The sequence below is a fragment of the Talpa europaea genome (genome assembly GCF_964194135.1).
Source record: "Talpa europaea genome assembly, chromosome: 1".
Lineage (NCBI taxonomy): Eukaryota > Metazoa > Chordata > Mammalia > Eulipotyphla > Talpidae > Talpa > Talpa europaea.
In genome coordinates, this window is record NC_140073.1 from 150,837,202 (window position 1) to 150,860,323 (window position 23,122).

At 52.8% G+C, this 23,122-nt stretch overlaps 1 protein-coding gene across 1 annotated transcript in view; it reads left to right on the forward strand.

Annotated features, from left to right (window-relative positions):
* Positions 1–22,349, forward strand: part of RHBDD1 (rhomboid domain containing 1) — a gene marked incomplete at its 5' end in the record, with an annotated part of 94,450 nt that extends 72,101 nt beyond the window's left edge. Inside the window, one exon of the mRNA XM_084229188.1 lies at positions 22,174–22,349. Coding sequence (XP_084085314.1) covers positions 22,174–22,268 — 95 coding nt within the window. The 3' untranslated portion in view covers positions 22,269–22,349. The remainder of the gene's footprint in view (positions 1–22,173) is intronic.
* Positions 22,350–23,122: the final 773 nt, after the last annotated feature.

Below are 23,122 nucleotides of genomic sequence, written 5' to 3' on the forward strand. Positions count from 1 at the left end.
AAGCAGCCAGTTTCTGCTCATGGAAGCTTGTTGGTTACCCCTCTGCCTTCTGGGCACCTTTTAAGCTGGTCCTACTCCACCTCCTCTCACCCACCCCACAGGGGTGCCAACTGTTTTGCCCCTAGGCTCTGTCTCCGTCTGTGCCCGGTGACCCTTTCTTTCCAAACCTGAGCTCATTTCCCCCTCTGCCCACTCATCTTGCCAGCTGGGAGGATTAAGGTGTTTCATGAAGTGTCTACAAAAGAGAGAAGTGAAATTGAATCCAGGAAGTTTACAGCTTCTCATTCTTCCAGCAGACAGGTGGTGGGGTCTGCTTAGGGTTGAAGCTAAGTGAAAAATGGTTTCATTAGTTTTAGACCTCTGTCTCTTTGGAGTCACAGGCTGTGGGGCCGGATTTTATGTGTACAGGAGGCGTCCAGTGGGTGTGTCTGTCCACTCAGCATCTGTGGGCTGCCAGGGGGGCGGGGGGCTGCAGCGCGCCTGGCTTCTGGCGTGTCCTGGAGACTTCCTTCTGTTCTGAAGGCCAGTTCCCGTGAGGGCAACAGGTATGGGGCCAGACCTGATAGGAGACCCCAGAGGACTGATGACGTCGGGAGTGAGCACATTTCCCTCTCATCTCTTTAAGCTTATGAAATATAAGCTTAAGGACATTTTTTAAAAAATGTCCTCAAAGGACCTCCCCTGGTGGCGCAGTGGTTGAGTGCTGGGTTTCGAAGCTGCCCGCAGCCTCTGCAGCGCTGGTTCAATCCCCGGCCACCGGCGAGGGTCCCACATGGTGTGCAGACCTCTCCTGCCACGCCGCTGCCCCCTCAGCAGTGTACTTCATCAGTCTGCCTGCTCTGTTCCCCACTCTGGCTCTGGTGAATTCTCTCACCCTCCAGCGCTTCTGACTGTACCCAGTGCTTGTATAAATAAATAAATAAATAAATAAATAAATAAATCTTTAAAAAAAAAAAAAGTCCTCAAAGCTATCCTGAAGACTATCTTTTTTTGTTTGTTTGTTTGTTTTTTTCCATAAGGAAATTGAGGTGCAGGAGGTCACTGTCTTAGATATCACCCAGGGGGTTGTGGCCATATGTGCATCCGTCCCCACAGGACTGGACTTTTCATGAGAGCAGGGGACATCATGTGGGGACATTTGGGGACCTTGGTGGCTTTTACTTTTGGAAGCCCCATCCTATATCATTTCACATGTAAAACATGCAGCCCCACCCACCATACATTGAAGTAAGGAAATAAATGTGTATATGCCATATATACAGTGTATAATATATATGTTGAGTTCCAAGTGGTTGTTGAAATACAGTATATTTCTAGTTAGTTTCGCACTCAGAAGTCATTTTGATGCCTCAAACATTTTCATGGACTTTTAAGAAACTCCCATCCTGAGCAGAGTGGATAAAGCCACCTACCCCCGCCCCCCTCTTATGCTCTCTGTCCCCCACACCTATCACAGCATCCAGGAAATCCTTCATAAGTGTTTGTTGAATCAATGATGGAGTAAAAAAGTAAGGAAAGTACAAACATAAGAGTGGACAGCTAGAAAGTTGGAAAGTCAGGCGTTAAAGCACACATAAGCCCCTGTTTGACTTGTTTCTTTAACACGGCCATCGTGGTGGGCCTGGATGTACTTCCTGCCCCACCACCGCAAAAAAAAAAAAAAAAAAAAACCCTGTGTACTCAAAATCTGTTCCTTGTCAGTTTTCTCATTCTTTTTCAAGCCGGTGCTAAAGCCCAAGAACAGGTAGACTCACTTATTTTGGTAACTCTTGTGAAGTGGTGGCCGCTTTAGGGTCTTCCTTCTTTTCTCTCTGTGTAATTCTGATGGTTCACTTTATTTGCTTTGCTTGCCAAGTGTGGGGTAAAGTGATGATTATTAACAGTCAAGTAAGTTTCTTGATAAGCTAAAGAGGTGCTTTTTGCCTGTTTGGTTTGTTTGGATTCAAATTCTAAGTACTTGCTGTTAGGTGTTTCTCTTGTATTAGCTGTGTTTTCACGAGATGTGACTTCTTTTAACCCATAGATACATCTTCCTGGTTTTTCTTCTTCTAAGCCCCGGGATTTGGGAGCATGTGACATAATAGCACATGATGGACAGAGTGAGGGCCTCCTCTTATGAATGAATGAAATGCAAAGGGACTAAATGAGAGGAGGGAGGCAGGCAAGACTTCAAGGGACAAGCCTTTTATTCCTCAGTCCTGATTTCACCCCTAGAAAAGTATTTCCACACTTTTCTTATGTAAGTGGACAATGGGAGCAGTTACTAATGGCTCATCTGGATGCCCAGGGCCTGCGAGACCAGGATAGACTTCCCTGGATGATTTCAGGGCAGACTTGGGCTAAACTCCAAAATGTGCAATGCTGCTTGATGGGTTGGGTTTCGGGTCAAAACCAGAGTAGAAACTGTGGCTCTTGTCCTCCATTCATGAAAATTCTTTGGGATTTCTTCACTCAACAAGTACTCACTGGTGTCTGCAGTAGGAAGACCATGGTGACCAGGACAGACTTGTCCCTAGGTCCAGAGGTCTTTCTGTTCACACTTTGATCAAACTCTCATGCTTTCAGGCATCTTTCTAGAAGCATGTTTGAAATGACTTTGGTGTTGTCCTTTTGTTTTTTATTTTGGTTGGCTGATAAGCTTTGGTGCAAGTGACAAGTGTGTTCAAACGATGGGGCCTTTCTGTTTATGAACTCAAGGAAGGAAGCCTACAGCACAAAAACTAGACACAGAGCTTCTTGCTCAGACTTCCAACCTAGGGACTCTTGTCCACACTCAGTATCTCCTTCTCGCCTTACATATTTTTGATTGTTCTTAACGATTGTTTTGTAACCATCCCAGGCCGGGTAAGTTCACCGTCAGTTCTAATGACTTGGAGAATTTTGGAGCCTTGGGCATCATTCTCACAGGTTTTAATGGTAAGCAGGGGAAACAAGCCAGCAGGGAGATGGCAACTTGAGCCTCTGAGAATCTCTAGACACTCTTTCCTCTGGGCTGCCTCTGGCTTCTCTCGCAGTCTCTTCCCCTTGTAGCCGATGCTTATTCTCATAGCTGTTCCAGTGTCTGGCCTCTAGGCTCAGGTTTGCACACTTGGCGAATGTGTGCACACCCATGCTCCAGGTCTCCACACTCAGGCATGCGTGCCCCTCGGACGCTCTGGAGCGCCTCCTGCATTATTAGCAGGATCAAGGCCGCAGGTGATGGCCACAGAGGCTAGAGGCACAAAAAGCCTGATTAATTCACTTAACCCTACAGTGATCTTCTGACTCATCCAGGCCATTTAACTTGTGGCAGGAATTCCAAAGTCTGTTCTCCCCAGAGAAAGAACAGGGTTGACCTGGCCTCAATTTAAGGAAAGTAATCACTCAAGAAAATTGTGTGCGATGTTTTGTGCTGGAGATGTGGGGGACCCCCAGGTGGGCCAAGGAGGGACGTCAGGCCTTGGGTGTGAGGAAGCTGGGGAGGTGGTTATGGGCAAAATGCAGTTAAATCAGGCTTTTTTTCACCTTCCCACCTGGTAGCCTCTGTGGCTGGCACCTGCAGTCTTGTTTTTCCTCCCAGGTTTCATTGCCCACGCGTGATAACATGTTGGTGCAAAAAGCGCTTGGGAGTGTGAGCACGAAGCCCATGCGCCTGTGACTGCAGACACCCTGGCTAAGAAGCCGGAGACCACGGGGCACGTACCTCTAAGTGCGGGAGGGTGGGAAGGAGACCGCGCAGGCGCGCTGAGATTCACCGGGGCTAGGGGCTCAGTTGCTGCCTACCCTCCTCATCCCTGCCCCGCCTGCTGGTCTGCCTGTGTGTGGTCCCCTATGTAGGGTAGGGTAAAAAGTATCAGGCTTTTCTGCCCTCCTGTCATTAGTATAGATGACGGAACCCTGTGGTCCTGAATGCATGCCTGATGGCGGGCACCTGGAGTAATAGGGCGTGGGCAAATGTAGATAGGATTCACCTGGCTTAAGACTGGGATTTTAAGGGCAGTGTCATGGGGACACCAGCAGAAGCAGAACAGAACTACCAGAGAGAGAACCACGAGAGAGCAGAGAAGCAAGGCCAGAAGAGATCACTGGAGAGCCCAGATAAAGTGAAGACTTGCTGGGGGCTGGGAGGCCTGCCAGCCTCCTGACCCCCCAGCCCGCTGTGTACCTGATAAATCCCCATAAAACCCTGAAAAGCCACTGAGGGCTCCAGGACTCTCTCCTCCTTTACCCTGTCTGCTAGGATCGTAGAGATCCTGCTCTGTGCCATTCCTGCCCACCTTCAGCACTAGCAGCCTCTGAGATCTGCTGAGGGCCCCAAGGTTCTCTTTACCCATCAGCCTGAATCCACCGCGACACTGAGCGCCCTGCTCCTGTGTGCCCTACAGTGATGTTCTCACACCCCCCTTTCCACTCTCCTTCCTCATGCTTTGCCATTTACCCAAACGTAGCCCTACTTGAAGACAGTGCTTTCTAGGCCCAGGCTGCTTGGTCCTAGGAGAGTCTTCAAAAACTGTCCCCCTCGGGCACTCCACCTGTCCTTCAGCAAGAACTTTCCTGATATTTTCTACTTGAGTTGCTACCTTCTCTGAAGCTAGGTTAGATCAGGAGTCAGTTATCTAAAAGCACTAGAAATGCTCCTTTTCTTATTGTTGTGTCTTGTTATATGGAATGATAACCAAATGAAAAAAACCTGGGCCTGCTTCATTAGCTGACGAACTGTGGTTGACTGTGTTCCTCCAGCATTTCTGTGGGCCTTAAAGCAACTATGGGGTCACCAAATAAAAGGACTGTATGTTGCTTTTCCTCCTAGCCCCCATTCCTGAGCGTGCCATTAAGGTCACACAGGTCAGTTGGCAGCTGGTGGCTACTCCTGTGCTGGGCCTGAGGGCGGGGAGAGGAGGCCCAAGTGCCTCAGAGCCGTACCCCACTCGCGATGTACCTAGTCTCAGGCCTTGACAGACAGCCAGTGTATTCCTCACCCAGGACCCCTTTTATGCAGCCTTAGGCGTAGCGATTTAAGTAAACAGCTAGGATTGCCACCCTTCCCTGCCAAACACTCAAAGTCCTAAGCGTCAGATAAAGGTCTTCCATCTGGTTTGAAAGTAGCTGGGCCATTTGCTCAAGTTGAACCAGGTGGCAGGAGAAGTCAGTTGAGGGACGCAATTTTTTGATGGAAGGTTAACTGCCTGCCAAGTGCATGTTTGAGTGTTTGCTACCTGACTTCACAGAGATGCCGCTGCTGCAATGGAGGGCCATGCCTTATACGGGCAGGACTGACCGGCCCTTCGGTGGGCTGAGCCCCTGGGCTGAACCCCTGTGCTTGACTCCTTGTTACTGGAGCATACATGTTCCGTGCATGGAGTCAGTGGCCCATCACAGTCCTATGAGAATGAGAAAAACCCAGGAGGGTTTTCCTCACTAACTGGAGGACCTTGGGTAAATTGCTTAGCCTTTCTGATCTGTTTCAGCATCTATAAGACAAGGGGGTGTCTAGGTAACCTCGAAGGCCTAACTGGCTTTAAAAAACCATATGTGTTTAATACAGATTTTATTGTCCAGGTCTCATGGACATGAATATATGCACTGATTTAAAGCATGTACTTATATTCACTGTAGGCTTAATTGGACTATTCAAGAGAAGAAACCACCTCACATCCTTACATCTCCTCAGCCTAAAATTGCGTCTGACGTGCAATATGTTTTCAATCTGTGGGTTATATTAAGCAAAGGGGGAGAAGCAAGTTGCTAAAATTAAAGACAGTCTCAGAAATTTTTGTAGAATTGGGAATTTCAAATTCTAAACCAAAATGGAGAGGTTAGCAAGATGAAAATGAGAAAATTAGCTACGTCTCCCCTGGGCTGTTACTGATAAGGCAGCTTCCTTTGGTCCGTAATTGGGAGGGAATTGCATCAGCTGATGAGTCCGGTGTGGACACACACCCACTGCTGGCTGCTGTGAGTCGGAGAAAGAAGAGATTTCTCATTAACTGAAGATTGCCAAGAGCTGGGTTTGAAACCATGTCCACCTGCCCCCCACATACCAGACCTAACGCTGGCCTCCGTCAGCGGCAGTTCTGCGGGCAGGGTGGGAGAGCGTAAGCTGAAGGAGGCCTTGACCGCACGCTGGTGTGGGTGCTGTGACTTGGAGTCCCACCTCCCAAGTCAGCAAGGTGGTGGCGTCTGCAGGGGCTCTTGTCCTTTCAATGAAGATGTCCAGAAGACAGCTGGTATTTCATTCTCCAGCTTGGCCGGAAAGGGAAAGTGATTACCCCTGGAAGTGACTTGCGTAAGGATCTCCGGGCACTGGATACTCTGAAGCACCCGGCCCTTCCTGGGGGCCGGTGGACATTTGCTGCCCCGGGAGCTGAGGCCCTTGCTGGAGCTCGGGGTATCGTGGCACTGGAGCACCATCTTTGCTCCTTCAAGGCGCTGGCTGCACCACTTAAGGCTCAGCCTCCCCCACACGCCCTCCTCTCCCTTTACTGAGGTTGCTGTTGTTTCTTTTCCAGCCCGTGCGTCTCTTCCAGGCTGTGCTCCGGGGCCCAGAGGAGGCCCAGATCCACTGCACCGGTGCCACGCGTGGGTCTACACCTGCAGTCGGGCCTTTGCCCCACCGCATTGTGCACAAGTACAGTGGAGGGCGAGCAGAGTGTAGTCTCTGGGTGGTGGAAGGAAGTCGTGTATTTAAGCCACCAGCTATTGGTTCCCTTTTGTCAACAGCTCCATTTCCCACATACAGTCTCCGGCTCTCGCTCTTGTCAAGTCTCCCAAGGGTTGATGTGGCAGGATGATAAAAGAGAATCAAGAGAAACCCTTTCGACAGAACCTTGTGGAAAACTTGTGGAATCGATGCCCTTGAGGTCCTAACTCAGGAACAGCTTGTCTACTTCAGAAGAGATATCCCTGCGGAAGGCCCCCCATTTTTCTGGCCGTTTTTCATTTCCCACGCAGTAGCCAGGCCTGCCCTGTGTAGATTCCAGGAAGCGCTGTGTAGATTGGGGCGGCCTGGGCGGGCGCTTGGGTGCCTGGGCCTGTGTGGGGCAGTCCAGTGTGCAGGGGCGCAGCTGTGCTTTCCTCCTACAGAGAGAAGACGCCCTTGTGCATCTGTTAGGCTCAAGTTTCCCACATTGTGAAAATGGAGTTATTTCAGGCTTTTTTCACCTTCCTGCCACTAGCCTCTGCTCTCCTCTTGGGTCACGTCACCCACACGACGCCCGGGGTTGAGGGGCCTGGGCATGGGGCATGTGTGAATACGGACACCTGGGCCCAGGGCGGAGGAATGAAAGGGCCTCCTCAGCGCTGGTGTTAGAGGGCAGCACATCACTCTGAGGCTGGGGGCTCAGTTGCTGCCTCCTGCCGGCCGGCCTGTCCCCTGACTCGGCAGTAAAGGCCTGTGAAGTGATACCGAGGGTTCTAAAATCCTCTTTCCCTCTGTAAGAATCGACAATGAACCCACCTGGCCTGGGGTGGCTGCACAACCATCTACGCATCAGCCCCTAACATTGCCCTGTATACTGGCCTGTGAAAACTGTGGTTATGCTTCTAGAAACTACATTATCAGTTAGAAAATAGAAGAGACATTGTCCACAAGGGCAAGATCTGTCATGGCTGCTGGAAAGCGGGGGCTGACCTGTCCTTCCCCAGGGGTGCTCTCTTGGGCCACAGCAGGCAGCTGAGCCCAGCTGAGTCTGATTCTAGGTCTGAGCAACAGTGAGAACACAAGAGGGCTCATGGCAGTAGCCCCAGTGCAGGACCAGCAAGGCATGGAGCAGGTTTTCTTATCAAATCAGGCAAACGGGTAGAGGAGACGCCCTGCAGCCCTAGGTGGCTTTTTCAGGCTTTTAATGATCTTTCTACACTATTTGTAGTGCAGCAACCAGGTTCAGGGCAGGTAGGAAGGGCTGAGGGGTCAGGAGGCTGGCGGGCAGGGGGTTGGGGGGCCAGGAGGCTGGCAGGCCTTCTAGCCCCCGGCAAATCTTCACTCCTGGGCTTTCTGGCATTCTCTCCTGCTCTCTTTGCTGGTCTCTACTGCATTCCCCCGCTCAGGCCTCTGCTGCTCTTATGTGCTCAGTCTCTAGGCTCAGGTGTGCCTGCTCACGCACGCCCACACCGTGCTCCAGGTGTCCACCATCATCATGCCTGTAAGACCACAGGTGTCCATCATAGATACTAATTGCAGGGGCAAGAAAACACCTGATAGCTTCCATTTACCCTCCACCCAATGCGAGCATCCGTCTCCCACCCCCACCAGCAGAGCAGTGGCGTCAGATCGCAGGTCCCTGTGTTCTACTTGGAGTCAGCGTGGGCTGGAACAGGGATGACCTGGCCCCCCCTAGACCCCAGGCACAGCTGCAGGGACAGTGCTGCCCAGCCCCGCCTGGGACCCAGGCTGTCCCCTTCTCTGCACCATCTGGCACTTGGATCTTGGAGCTACATACCCCCTGCCCCCAAACTGAAACCCCAAAACCGAAACAACAGTAGACAGAAACCAAGACGCCCAGGGAGAGACCAGCCAAGCCCAAAGCAGGCTTTTGCTTCAGCCACTTTGACCAGCAGCCGCCACCTCTGGGGACAATGTCTCACACATAGGGTTGCTGCGAACTTCCAAGGTGTGTGAGCCTTCACCCCAACCTTGCCCCTGATTCCCCCTGTGCAGGGGGCTCACACAGGGATGCAGAATGTGTGGCTGGGGGATACTGTACTCACCTCAACCTCCTCTGGAACATTCTTCGTGGAGGGTAGGGAGAGAAATCAATTTGCTGTCTCCTGATCTGGGGGTTGAGGGGAAGTTGCTTTGGTCTCACTCCTAAGTACTGCAGGCACAGAGGCCAGCCTGGGTCAGGAGGAGCTGGCCTGGGGCCCTTGGGCAAGGAAAGCTCACCTTGGGGTTGTCTCCCCACCTGGGGGTGCCTCCCCACCTAGTGGCATCAAATACATAAAGCATGTGGCTTCATTTTCTCATCCCTGCCCCTAAAGAGGTGACACCTTTTCCTAGAGGCCCAGTCAAGCCGGGCAGTGGGCAGTGGGGAGAGGCCCTTGTTTGGTGGCAATACAACTTCCTGGCATGCTGATAAGTCCGGAAAGGGGTGAAGGCGCCCGTCTTCCCGGAAGAGCCACCTTTGCAGCATTTGCGTCTGTGCCTTGGTTTTCAGAGTGGCGAGGTGAGGCCCAGAGAGGCCGGGCACTGTCCACAGAACCTGCCTTTCTGGTGTCCCAGTTGGACGGCGGTGCCCGCAGCTGGCTCGCCCCACTGTGCTCTGCCTCTGCTCCTCCCTGTAAACACGAATATGAAATATATCTGCTCGGCCTGTCAGCCCCCCCCACCCCCCCACCGCGGGTCCAGAATAGCCACTGGAATTCATGAGAATGCTCTGTCTTCAGATGTTTATAATCTGAAAGAATCCCTTATGGCTTTCTATAATAAAACGACTTGGATGTTGGTATTTTATGCTGGAAAGCGATCCAGCTCCACCAGTCAACAATGACAATGCAGTGCATTATGTGTAATTTGTTGTGTGCCCGGGGAGCGAGGGGGGACCGTGAAATGCGTCCCGGCCCCTCAGCGTAATTAGCAGGATCAAACGCGCAGCGCCAGCAGCACAATGGTTGTCGTCCCAGGTCAGTGAAAGTAAGGAAAAGTTCTGATAAAAGCAGTACACCCCAAATTATATAAAGAGCAGCCCCGATATCAGGCTGCAAATATGTCAAGAGCCTTCACTGCTAATTGAGGAAAGCTTTTGAGGTTTAACAGCTCATAAATTCGCGCTGGGAAGGCCCTATTGTTCTGAGGTTATAAGTCTCAAGTCTTTGAAATTTAACAGTCGTGTTTTTATATCGCCTTCCTCCAAAAGTACCATTGTAAACATGAAGGGTTTGCATTTTAACATAAATTTGAACAATGTGGTTTTAAAGGAGTTCACCACATCAAAGAGGGCATGTTTTATAAATTCCTTTTTCTCTAGCATGTGAAGCTACACGTGACTCTCAGAAGTGCGTCCCCCTTGGATGGGTCAGGCTGGTGTGGTGCCCTCCCTGCGCTCACTGCCCTGATCTCTTCCACCTGAGAGGGGGGTCTGAGCACAACGCAGGCCCCAGCCCAGCGGTCGCCCTCAGCCGCCCTCTTCAGGCCACAGAAGCAGGTCTGGAAACGGGGTCGCACTTGGTCACACTCACGTGTGCCTTTAAACTCAACATAGCCACTGTATCTTGCAGTTTCTTGCTGTACCAATCACAGCCCCTGCTGTACCCTCATAGTTTCCTATTAAAAACATAAAACAAAAACAAAAAACAAAGCCCTGAGTTGTGCTGAGCCACTGGGTGAAGTGAAGGAAGCGTCCTGCTAAGGGTTGTCTGGTGGCGAATGGAGAGACGTGGGTGCAAAGCAGCAGGGGTCATGAAGAGCAGGGCTAGAGCCCCGCCAGCGCCCCGCCACAGGTTGTGTCCCCGCCAGCTGTAGACCCGGGAAACCTCACCTTCCTCAGGCCTCCGTCTGGCTGTCTGTGCAGGGACAGCCTTTCCCGCAAGCCCGTCCTCCTCTCGTTCATGGCCCCCCACTCCATTTAGTGTTCACCCTGGGGGCGAGAAATTGAACACCAGTCTTGCTCCCCTCTTCCCCGCCCCCCAAGTGAGGATGCTCATTTCTGAAACCGTGTAGAATCAGTCGTGTAGAATCGCTGCTGGGACACCTGTGCCATGAGGAAGGGGGCGGGAGGGGTGAGCGCTCTGACCGGGAGGGTGCAGTTGCTCCCCGAGGCCATGTCTGAGCTGAGGGCCCAGGACAGAGAACCAGGAGGACACAGGGAGGGGAGTTGAAGGCAGGCAGGCTGGCCAGGCTGGGCGCAAACTTGCTTTGTTGTTAAATGAAAGGAAGCCCCAGGAGGGCATAAGGCAGAGGCTGAAGTTGATGCGATGTGTTGTTTCTGGAAAACTCTCCTGCTGCTGTGTGGTGCTGGTTGGGGAGCATGAGAATGAATTCTGGGAGATGGTGTGGGGTCCAGGCCCACGGAGCAGGTGGTCTATGCAGGGGTTGGCAGCGGAGGTGAACAGGGCTGGGTGGGTTAGGGATTGTTCAGGTTGAAATGACCGTTTGGCGATGGGCTGGGGGAAGAGCAAGGTGTCTAGGACAACTCCTGGTCAGCGTGTTTGACATCTGGATGTTTGGAGGGGACGCTCTCCTGGAGGGCAGTTATTAGCGTAACCATAGGTGCCAGTTGGCCTTGACTGCTTTGGGCACAGGCACTGGCCCATTCATTCGTTCATTCATCTCAAAGCACATCCATGAAGAAGGTTTGTGCATCTCAGAGACAAGAAAATTAAGGTTCAGGGAATGAGTAGAGGAGGTTGTCTTAGACACAGAATAGGGGGCAGAGCAGGATTCCAACCCAGGTCTGTCTGGCTCCAGTACTGACCCTTCCACTGCCCACCAGAGCCACACCGCAGAAGGCACTTTGTGAAACCCCAACGTCCGTCCGCGCCAGGTTTGACGAGGGAGGTCTGGACTGTGTAGGATGAAGTGACTAAATGAGGAAAAGGAGGCCAGGGCCTGGCTCTGCCCCCTCCGCTGTGCAGCGCAGGGGAGACATCTACCCTCTCTGGGCTCGTCTCCGCCACCCCTCAGGCTCCCTCGCCTCTGGGCCGAGACCCACCCGGCATCTCCTTTCTGACCAGGGCCAGGTCTGTGGAGCTGCCCTCCCCAAACTACGCCAGGCCTCAGTCCCCGCCTCTTGTCTGCACCGCACACTCAGGTATTTCCTCCCCTCCACTAAATCAGGTTCCTGACTTCAAGTTCACAAAATTTACCTCTGAGATCTTTTTGTTCTGTTTTATTAGAAATTATGAACAGATGTGGAAAAAGAACGCATTTTTGTTGTTAACAAATTTTCTCTATAGCACAGGCCTTTTTAGAATCATTTCTAAGCAGTTCTAGGTCAGTCTGAAGCAGTGAGAGGCACTTTCAAGGGTGTGAAACAGTCTGAGGCGAGTCTCCGTGAGCTGGGAGGGCTGATTTATCAGACATGATTCAGCCTCAGGCCTCTGTGTGTACGTGTGTCTACCTTCACACACGTCCATGTGCGCATGCCCAAGCACATGCACACGCACGCACAAACCCTCTCTAATGCAGCACAAGACCAGGATTTGGGGATTAGTTACCCAGGCCTAACCACACACATGAAGAGCAGCACCGAGGCCTAGGGTGAGGTTCAGTCCCACTGCCCAGAAGCCATCCCAGGTGAGGGCCCGCGCTGGGGGAGAGCACTCAGACCCCCACAGCTTCACCGGGGGCCCAAGCTTTGACCCCCTGGGAGGCTCAGCTCCTGGGTGCTAGGAGCAACGGCACTGCTGTCCACCATCTCCACCTGGCTGCGCCCCACTCCTCCCCTTGGGTGGGTGCCAGGCCGTACTGTCTTCACCGTCTCAGCTACCCAGCCTCTGTGGAGGAAGGAGCCCCCCCTCCGACCCCCACCCCGGTCAGAGCCACCAGCAGTTGCCCTTCAGAGGCACAGCTGTCCCTCAGGGCTGCTGGTGACACTCAGTCTCACCGCTTTCTCTCCTGACCTGTGAGCAGGTACCTCGCTTCCTGCTCCCGCTGCCTGATTATCTGGGGTGGGGTCAGGCTGGGGGTTCCCTGCACCCCCGCTGCTCTGTGCACCTGTCTCCCTGGCCATGACCGTGCCTCTGTGTGAGGAGGAGGCCCAGTGGCTTCTGGTGTCTTGAAGGCTCTGAGCCGCCCTGTCCCTCTCAGCTCTGAGGACTAGGAACTGGTTCCCAGGTCAGGGACAGCCCTTAGTTATGCACGGAGGGCGTGTCTTGGACTTGGAGTCATGCGCTCATCAGGCTTCTGGGGTTTGAAAAGTAGAAATAACTTGCATTTTAACAGTCCTTAAGATAGCGTCCAGCTTGGCTGTACCTAAGACGTCTCATATCCCGGCCTCTCCCTAGCTCTGCAAAGTTCTTGCTGCCTGCAGGAACCTAGAGCCCAGGCAGGCTTCCTGAATGTGGCAGAGGAAACAGACGAAACAAACTTGAGTTATATCCTAAAGCCTCCCTGACCCGATCTTACCCTCATAGGCATAGGATTTGATTAGTAGGTGGGTCCTGGGCTTGGAGAATGCCTACCTGTCAGCAGCGCTCTGCATTTGCCCCTGTGCCCTCCAGCCCCATTGTCCTGGCTGGCCGCCTGCCACCTCGCGGCCCATGCAGAGATGCGGAGGCTAGTCACTTCGTTCCCAGCATGGGTTGAGCAGCCTGGGCCTGCCTCCTCCTCTCTAATGCGGCAGCCTGCACACTGCCCTGCGCGGTTCCGGCACTGTACCCGGTATACTCCGCAGGGGCCCTGGGTTGCATCGGTGTCTTAAGATCCCTGACTCCAGGCGGAGCGTAGCACAAGCTGGGAAACTACTGGAGCTTCCAGCTGCTGGGAAAGGTGATAAAAGACCTGCTTGTACAGAACCCAGGGCTGTGCTGTGCTGACGGGCAGGACCCGGTATTTCTCCAAGTGCCCCAGCCTCCCAGCCAGGGGGCAGCCGCCCCTGGCCTTGCCCGCAGGCCCACAGCCTCATTTCTCCTGGCTGGTGGTGCCCACACAGCTGGCCATTTGCGACTGGACTTGATCAGCATTCCCTCGCAGCTAGCTGTCCGTCTTTCTTCAGTCCTCGGAAGTTGCTCGGAGTGATGTTTTCCATGCCCAAAGCTTAATAGGTATTTTCAAAAGATTGAGTTTCATAAGGGAGATACTGGCTAATTTCAGATGGCATGTGATTTCAGGAGTCAGTGAAAACATCTCAGCTCTTTGCTTACAGGTTTGGATGAGCTGTCTCTCGGTTGAAACTTAAATCAAAAAGAGTAAAACGCCACTGCTCTAAATGTTGTCAAATATGCTTCTCTGTACCTCTGTCTGCATGGGGGATGTGAGCCCAGGCAGACGCCGTCATGCTGGGAACTTTGCAGTGTCTGAGCAGGGTCCTACCCAGCTTGTGACAAAGGGAGGCTGTGCATTGGCCTCTCACCCCTGGGAGGGCGGGAGCTGTGCTCTCAGGCAGCTGTGAACCCACCAGCAGGCATGTGGGTGTCCCTCGGCTGCAGCAGAGACCCCCCCAGAACAACCACCAAGCTGTCAACTTTAGAGATGCCTTCTTGGCCTCTGAGGCTGGCTGACCAGGATGGCAGCAGCTAAGCGCCCGGGATCATGGGCTCAGGAATTAAAGACATTCTCCAGGAGGGACCACTGGTGCTGGCGGCCTGTGTGGAGCTCTGGAACTCAGGGATACAACACTTACACGTCCTGGTCCCCCTGCCAGGACAGGGATATCCCTGAGTCAAACCACGTTCTCAGTGTCCTTAACTGTCCACCTCCCTTAGTTCCCCTCTCCTGCTGGGCTAGTGCAAGATGGGGCAGAAGGAAGGAGTGAGGGCAAGTGAGCAGGGCTTTGAGTGGAATGTGAACCAGTAAACAGAGTCCTTTGATGAAGTTTGAAAGAAATCCTTTTTGCTGTTATGGCATCTAGGAATGTCTTATTGCCACAGCTTGTTTCTTCTCATCTCTTCTAATCCGGAGCCAGAGTGATACAGATCATTCCTGTAAAAGCACTCTTCGTGCAAGCGGCGTGCACAATAGCAAGAGCAGTGTAGAGCTAGATAAAATATCCGTGTCCACATCCCGATCTATCACTAAATCTACAGCTCTCCCAGGGCCTGTGGGTCTCCTTTGCGCTGGGAGAAATGTGATATGACATAGAAACTGCTAGATGCTAGCAAATGAGCCCCAGGTTTCAGGCCATCCCCAGACAATAAACAACTCCGTAATATTCAATGCAGCAGCTTCTGTAGAGCCCATCTGTTTCAAAATAACCCTAATTCTGCTTACGATGCGGATTGCTTTGTTGACTGGAATTTGTCCTAGTTTTTCTGCAGCAGATTCCGAGTCGCGGGCCTCTGCTTCCACCTGCTGGCAAATGTGAAAGCTGGAGTAAAGCCGAAGGGTAGATATTTTCGTTTGAAAGAAAAACCTGAGCTGTGGCTCAGCATTGTGCAAAGCAGTGTAGGATGGAGCAGGTTGAAAACACCAGAAACTCTCCCACAGCTGTCCTGGGGATTCCCGCGTGCATGCCAGTGCAGCGAGCGCTTCACATGGAATTCAGGGGCCTGGGGTCCAGCGAAGGACAGAATGAACTACCGTATCTCACTTGTCCCCAAGCAGAGAACGTGACAAAGCTGGCTTGGGGTGCTCCAGTTCACCCTGGGAACTCTTGGGGGTAAGAGTCAAAGTGTTGTTCCCCCCCATGGGAACTCATCAAAAAGGTTGGAAGGGGGGGGGGGAGCCTGGCAAGCAGTACTTAGCCAAGCACTCCAGGCCAGCAGCGCCCGTGACAAGTCCCGTTGTGGTAGGGACACCTGATAGGACGAGGCGGAGGGCGCCTCCCTTTGGCTTCCTCCCCTAGCGTTCTGCCCCAGTCTGATCACAAGGAAAGACATCAACATCAGACCAACCAAATCCAGGGACGTTCTTCGGACTGCTGCCCGGCGCGCCTCCAGGTTCCCACAGTTGGAAGAAGCATGGAAAGCCTGAGAGACTTCCCCAGGCCAGAAGGGGCTGAGATAAAACAGCTCAGTCTTTGTTGGCTCCTGCGTTGGCTCTTGAAGCATTATAAAGGGGTGAAGCCCAGAGGGGCTCTGGAACTCGGTTCATAGTAAGGCAGCCCATCCTTACAGATGGTTTCTTCGTGTTGACAAACACGCCTTGTTAATGCAGAGTTTTAACTTAGGGGAATCAGATTATCTGTATTGTCTTTGTAGCTTCTCTGTAAATCTCAAATGATTCCCAGATAAAAAGCTGATTGAAAACTAACATGTCAGAAGAAAGGGGCAGTGAGTTCAACTCCGTGAGTTAGAGGAATGTGCCAGGGAGCCCAGCCCGGCCAGCAACCAGCCAGCTGTCGGAAGCCAGGCCGGGCGGGCTGACTCAGCCTCACCTCGGCACAGCTGCCAGGTCCAGGCGGTCCAGGAGGCAGGGTGCCGGTGTGGCCTGTCCGCACTGGCCCGTCCAGTGGCGCTGGGACCGAGCACCTCGGTGCAGGCTGTGAAACGTGCAGTCCCAGAGGAGCCTGGGCCCAGGGAGGAGCCGGGACTTGTCCAGATGCCAGTGGCCGCCGGAGGCAGGCCCATGGCTGGTGAAGCAGCCGCTTCTCCTCCAGCGGTTCTCAGCGATTTGCTGCAGAAGTTCTAGGTGCTCGTTGAAGTGGCGCCGCTTCCCGAGCTCAGCCGTCATGTCCTGCCCAGGGGCCCCTGCTGGTGGGGTCTGGTGACCTGAGTTTTTAAGGGGTCCTCAGCTAGGAGGTGTATCTACACCTGAGGACCACTGCTGTGCTGGGCAGCTCTCTGGTCACTGTACCCCAAAGACTGTCTTCGCCCATACCACTCCCATGGAGCTGTTGAGGGGTGGGGATCCCGCGCTGACACCTGCCTTCATGGCCCCTTAGCTGCTGCCACGGCGACTGTTGCCCATGAGGTCTGGGCCGCTGAAGGCCTCTTGGGCTCGAAGAGCACAGCAAGCCTTCAGCAGTGGGGCCCGCACCGGCGTGTTTTAGGAGGAGGAGATTTTTATTTTGTTGAGCTCAGTGTATTGTAACTGAAATGCTCTCTCAGCCATTTCTCTCTCTCCCCACCTCCTTTTAATAATAAAAGTAAAACCTACTAAAAGACATCCCCAAGATCAAGAGTCAGTAGGAGTTTGGCAGTGGGACTTGGCTGAGGGGCCATCAGGCCCCACCTGAACTTGTCAGGAAATCTAAGGCAGAGAGGCCGTGGGGACTCCTCTGTCTGTCTGGACAGAGGAAGGTCAGGGCCGAGAGCTGTCAGGGTCTAGGGCTGGAGGAGTGGGAGAGGAGCAGGGAGCACGTGTGGGGCCCACGCGGCCTGCTTCCACGGAGTCGAGCCCCACGAGCAGCGGCACAGAGCTGCCTCGCGGTGCCCCGCGACGGCCCTGTCTGTGGCAGGTGTGACGTCCCCGCCAGAAGCATCAGTGGGGCCGGGCAGCAGCTGCCCCCTGGAGCTTCTGATAACACGGCGGGATTTTTGTATTCTGAGGGGTTTTCCTGCTTTTCCTAGCATTGTCTGGTCTCATGTATACAGCCTCAATTCCTCTGTAGAATGAACAAGGAAATTCCACTTGGAGAGATCAATAGAATAAAATTTGCTCATGATAGTGTGTGAGTCTCACACATATAGTGTAAAATGAAACCAGCCACTAAGGGTACATCCTGCTTGAACCCATTTGGGGGCAAAAACTGATAGAACGAATCTCACTGTTAGAGGTCAGGGTAGCTAGTGGTGGGTATGAGAGGTGGCGAGTGGAAGAGGCAGGTGGGGTTGCAGGAAGCAGGCTGTGTTTTCATCTGGGTGGTCCTATATGTTAAGTTCATGAAAATTAAACACACCGTGTACTTTTTTTTACAAGGGGAGCATGAGTGGCGTGGGCTGCAGCCCTTGCTCACAACCTACCTTGCCGGCCCTGGGTTTTCTCTCTGCTCTGGAGGTCAGACCAGAACTCATTTCTACTATAAGAAGCAGTAGACCTGGCATGGTGGATCCTGTATTTTAGGTGACATGAATCACTAACTGGATTTGAACCTGTGGATTTAAAGTCACAGGTGGTGATGAAAGGTCCCGCGGTGGGGACGGGAGCACAGCTGGCAGCGACGCGGTGCATCTCCATCCTGAAGCCCCCCATCTTGAGATTCCAGATACTGTTTCAGACCCACGACATGCCCAGGGTCGCTGACTGGATGGGTCGAGAAGAAACATGACATTTTCTCACTCATGAGAAAATGTTATCTTTCCTGTAAACCACAATGAAACGCCCATTTGTGGGAATGTAGTGAAGTTTTAGGTGAGTTTCCAGCTATTTTTAAAGCGATGGCTAGCCAGACCGTCAGACAGAGGCATTATTAGTTCTCATAAACAAAAGGGGTCTTGGGGGCCTCCCTGGTGGTGCAAGGGGTTAAGACGCAACCTATGAAGCTATCTGCAGCCACTGTAGCACGGGTTCCATCCCCAGCCAGGGAGCTGACCTGCATGGCGCAGCAGACCTCCCCTGCCTTGCCCACTGCTCCCCTCAGCAGTGTATTTCAGTGGATCTGCCTGTTCTGTTCCCCACTCTGTCTCTGGTGAATCCTCTCACCCCCCTCACCTCTGGCCTATACCCCAGTTCTTATGTGCATAAATACATAAATCTTTTAAAAAAGAAAGAAAAGGGGTTTTACTGCCCTTCCCCTTTCCAGAAAAGGTCTTGCTGAGAAAATCGAGGGTTTTTTGTAGGTCCTTTTGGTCTTTGTCTGCAACTGACTTAGCAGCCATCCTTTCCAGAAGGCATTTTGGAAGCCTGTGACTCGTGGCTTATAATAAAGTGACATTCTTGGCAGAGAGAATGTGGGTCCCCTTGCTGCAGCCCTCACTTGACAGCAGAAATCCCAGGGAACCCTGGTGATTTATTTAGAGGTTTCCTGGTCTTTTTAAAGAAGAATTTCACTTAAAGTGATTGCCCTTTAACTTCCTAATGCAAGAGAAAGGTGCCCCACCCCGAGACTTCACTTTGTGTGATTTCTCTGACTGGCCTAGCGCGCTCCTCAGACCACGGGCTTATGAATACCAGCAAATTAAACCGCACTCATTACAGAGAAGCTGAACAGGAGGGAAAATGGCCATCCCCTCCTGGTGTTCTTTTTAGCAATTCTTATCAAGATGAAATTGCTTCTCCTCCCTTAGATGTAAAATGCAGAGGTTCCTGCATTATACATAAGGATGGAGAACTGAACATTCTTTCATCAAAAACCATGAATCGATAAATCTTATGATCTCACTACTTGTACTATCATTGAGCTAAGTTGTCTTAAACGGGGCGCTGTTCCTGGGGTTTTCTGAAGCACGTGCACTGGTTCTTTGAGTAAAATTGAGGGCTGACCTCTATTTCCAGGAACACAGAGACAGGGCTCATAAATACTCATATTCTGCCCCACGTTCATCCGAGCAGGGCCTTTTCCTCGGGCCTGGAAGTGTTCATTGCCTCATTTAAGTCACGGAGAAAAGGTGTCAGCTGTGCACTCCACTGTCTTTGCAGTGATGGGGAGAAGTACCAGGTCACATGACACAGATGCACCGTATAGAGAAGGTCTAGAAAATGAGGGAGAAGGTGAGGCATTGGAAGACAGAGCCGAGGCGACCTGGGTGCAACGGCAGGGAGCCCGTCCCAGCGAGGCCTGACCCGCAGACTCACACCCGCCCCTGGCACGTGTTCTTGCCTCTGAAGTATCAGAGATTAATTTACAGAGATTTTCTTTACAAAAATGAACTTCTACGATTAAGACCAGCGTCATGTTCAGAACCGGAAATGAAGCACCAGAGTTGTTCGTCAGCCAGCGTGGAGGCTTTGACATTCTCAGAAACACAGCGTTGGAAGGCTTCGAAAGGCCCTGTGGTTGCTGTGGTGGCTGTCGTGTTGTTACACCCAAGGACTTCTGTGGAGAAAGCCAGGCCACTCCAACAGCCATAGGGCTTAAGGGGCCCCTGTGGGAACTGTGTCGTCAGGTCTGTGGCAACAGCAGGATCCGTAAGGTCGGGGATGCAGGCTGGGTCTTCTTTTTCTGTTTTAACATAGCAGTGAGCTCCCCACCTCGCCACCCAGAAAAGGGCGCTGTGGGTTTTGGCAAGGTGGTAGGGGCTGGTGAGAGGGGAGTAGCGTGTTTGCTGTGGAAGAAGTGACGGTGGTGGGTGACAGGACAGGAACCAGGGCTGCCTCTCCTTGTAGATCTGTGGCCTGAGGTGCGTCCCTAACACTCTCTGAACCTCTTTAATTGCCAAATTGGAAGTAAAGTTAATTGAAGTAGGGCACCTGCCAAAGACCGGCTAAGCGATTGATTGTTGTTCTTTTGTTTTTGTTGTTTCCTTTGTCTTTTTTTATCATCCTTTTATTTGAATTTAAGACAGATAAATGCCCACTCGTGCCAATATCGTAAAGAAAGGTCCAAGTCTGTGCTTGGGGTGTGGGTTCATGGAGGGGGTTCTCCAGGCCGCTGTGTGTTCTCCTTCAGCGCGTGGTTGTGGCTCCTTCTGTTGGCTCTGCTGCCTCCTCAGGGCCCTGTGACTGGCTCCAGGGAGCATCTGCGCTGGCTGCTCTTCCGGAGAGCCTCTCCTAATCCTATCCTGAATTCCCCTTGTCAAACAGTCATTCTCGGCTTTTTCTTTTGTACGTGGTGATTCCCTTTGGAAACTGAGCTCTTTTCGTGTCCCATGGCCTGGCGTCAACCTGCCACGTCTAACTTGCTTCAGACTCTGCCCACAGCTAGTCCTAGCCTCACCCCGCCCAGCTGGCCTGCGCTCAGAAGTGCAGTGAAGACAGCCTTGTTCGCAACAACTATAAAAGACAAGCAGGATCTGAATCTCATCATCTGAAGCAATTTTAAGCCATAAATTCACAAGTTTCCCTGTAACTTCAAAGCATTCACCACTTTGAACAATGAGCATTCCTTCCTAGCGCATGTGGCAAAAACCACAGCCAGCAACACTTTCAGATCTCCCAAGTATTCATAAAATCTTTATGGTCAAAGTCTTACAAGCCTATAGTGTGTCTGAACATCATTTTTAATGAAAGTTGATAAATGGACACATTTCACTGTATCAAACAAAAACACTGCGTAAGAGTTCACCCTGCAGGAGTGAGGACAGGGCTTCCTGGCCAGCTCACTTTGGGGTGTCCTAGTCAGGAAGGGCTCCTTGGGGTTCTCCTGGGTCTCAGGAAAGGACACCAGACACAGGTGAGCACTAGCCATAAAAAAGAAGTCACCTTCTGACTGCCTTTCCTTCTCCCTGTCGGACAACTGCAGAGCCAGTGGTGAGCTTGCGTCACGCTGCTTCTCGGACATCTGCCCACCAAAGTCTGTCATGTGGATGCAGCTGTAAAGGTGCCACCTGGAACAAGCAGGAGTAGCCCTTCCCTTGACTTTCCTCCTGGCTCCACCCCTCGGCCTACCCACCCTTCCCTGCGAGGCCAGTGCTGCCAGAGTGCTCGGACCCCGGTGTTCATGCCAGAGTCCCCGTGGGCTAGTGGGCTGTATTGCACACCCGAGGATCCCCGGCAGGTGCGGGTCAGTCGTGAAGCCCCTGCCTTGCAGAACAGCTCCTGCGTGTCCAGAGCTGTCCCAGGTGCTGGGGAGAGAGCAGGGCCAGAGCTGCTCCCTGCTGTTGTAGTGCTGGGGGTGCCAGGGGGAGGGAGAAGAGAAGACAAACGCAGCCCTTCTGGCAGGATGCGGTGGCTGGTGCGTGCAGAGCACCAAGAGGAGGGACTGCGGGCTGCAGGGTGACAGCAGGGGAGTCCCCTCCATGGGGTGCTCAGAGGCCGGGCTATTTGGGGCCCTGGAAGCTGAGTAAGCCCTTTGGGGATGCAGATGATGGAAGAGGGCCTTCAGCGCGAGCCCACTGGTTAGCAGAGGCACAGGAATGGAAAGGTCCACAGCCTTAAAATCAGATTTGTGGCTTAAAAACTTACCCTGGCTGCCGGTGATACCCCACGTGGCTGCCTGGTGGAGAACGTGGGTGCTGTCAGTAGACGTAGGTTGCTCGTTCCTTGAGGTCAAGTTCTGTCTTTTCCTTCCTTCATTACTGCTCACTATGCCTGGGAGAGTGTGTTTATAGAGCAGCTGAAAGGCTTGTATCATCACAAATTCTATTTTTGGTCTGTTTGCAGCCCCCAGAGACCCCGGCCAGTGATGATTCAAGCAGGACTCCAGTCAGAGGAGGGTCAGGAGGCAGAGGGCTGGGGTGGGAGGGAGGCCAAGAAGGTGATGGAGAGAAATCAGCTTACAAGTGAGTCCTGTGCATAAAAACAAAAACAAACAAAAACAAACTACGCTCTCGTGGAGTTAAATGATGCAAATTATGGAGCAGTGGAAAAAGAAAGAGGGGACATTATTCAGAAGCTTCGAGGTGCATCCAGTTGGCTCACGGACAGGATGGTGCTAAAAATATTTGCTTGATGTTGACACTCCTTGTTGACAGCTGAAGTCGAATTGCACTTGTTAGATTTCTGTTTCATGCTAAAATAAAGGTGACACTCAAGCCACTGTCCCCCCAGGTTTCTAGGACACAGTACACTGCAAATGCCAGAGTGATGGACAAGCTTTGATTCTCCTTGTGTTCTCACTACAGGAAACACCAGGAGCAGCCCCCCGCCCTATGGGTTCCGGCTCTCCCCGGAGGAAGAGATGAGGAGACAGCGACTGCACAGATTCGACAGCCAGTGAGGAGCCGGGGCCCTGGCGAGCATGGCCTGGTGGTGAGGTGGCTGCCCATGTGGTTGACCCCCAAATTCCCATTTCATTGAAACAAAAGCAGGGCACCCCACCTGCCAGGCCTGTGCTCTGTGGCCCCGGGAAGCTGAATACATGGCAGCTTGTCTTGTTTGCAAAGCAGGCTGCCGACTGCGGGGCACAGCCTTCTGGCCTTGTTTGCTCCCACAGACAGAAACCAGATCCCCCAGACAGGGACCAGCTCCCCCAAACAGGGACCAGCTCCCCCCCCCTTTCTCTCCCTGCCGACCCAGCGGAGCCCCTCCTGGTTTTGGCTCTAAAAACTGTGACCTGCACCAGACTCCTGTCCACCCTCTGCCAGACCAGGCCCACACTTGTCTGCACCTCACCCTCTACTGGTAGGAAGTGAGGCCCAAGGCTGCAGTCTTGGCTCGAGGCCTCGGTGACACTCCAGGAGTGGCTGTGTCTGTCCTGGTCACCTTTGCCTGAGCCCTGCGCCCCATGTCCAGGTGCTGTTGCCAGCACACTTGCTCAGTCCTTTGGTCGCTCTGCCATTCTAGAATGTTTGACCGGCAGAGCTTGAATAACACCTCAGGTGGGAAGCCTCAGGTGGAAAGCCCCCGGCTCACTCCCATCGGCCCAGCAGCCTGGCTACTCCGCCCCTCCAGTGAGGCGCCGCCCCAAGTCGTGGTTGTATTTAAGCAGCACCAAATGCCACGTGCAGAGCCGAGGGAGGGCGGTCCGTGGGCTGGTCACTGAGAAGTCCCTCGTGAGAGAGCATCTTTTTTCCCTATAAAAGTGCCTTTTAATCAGCCACTGTAACTGCCATGCGTCCGCGATGCTGCCCT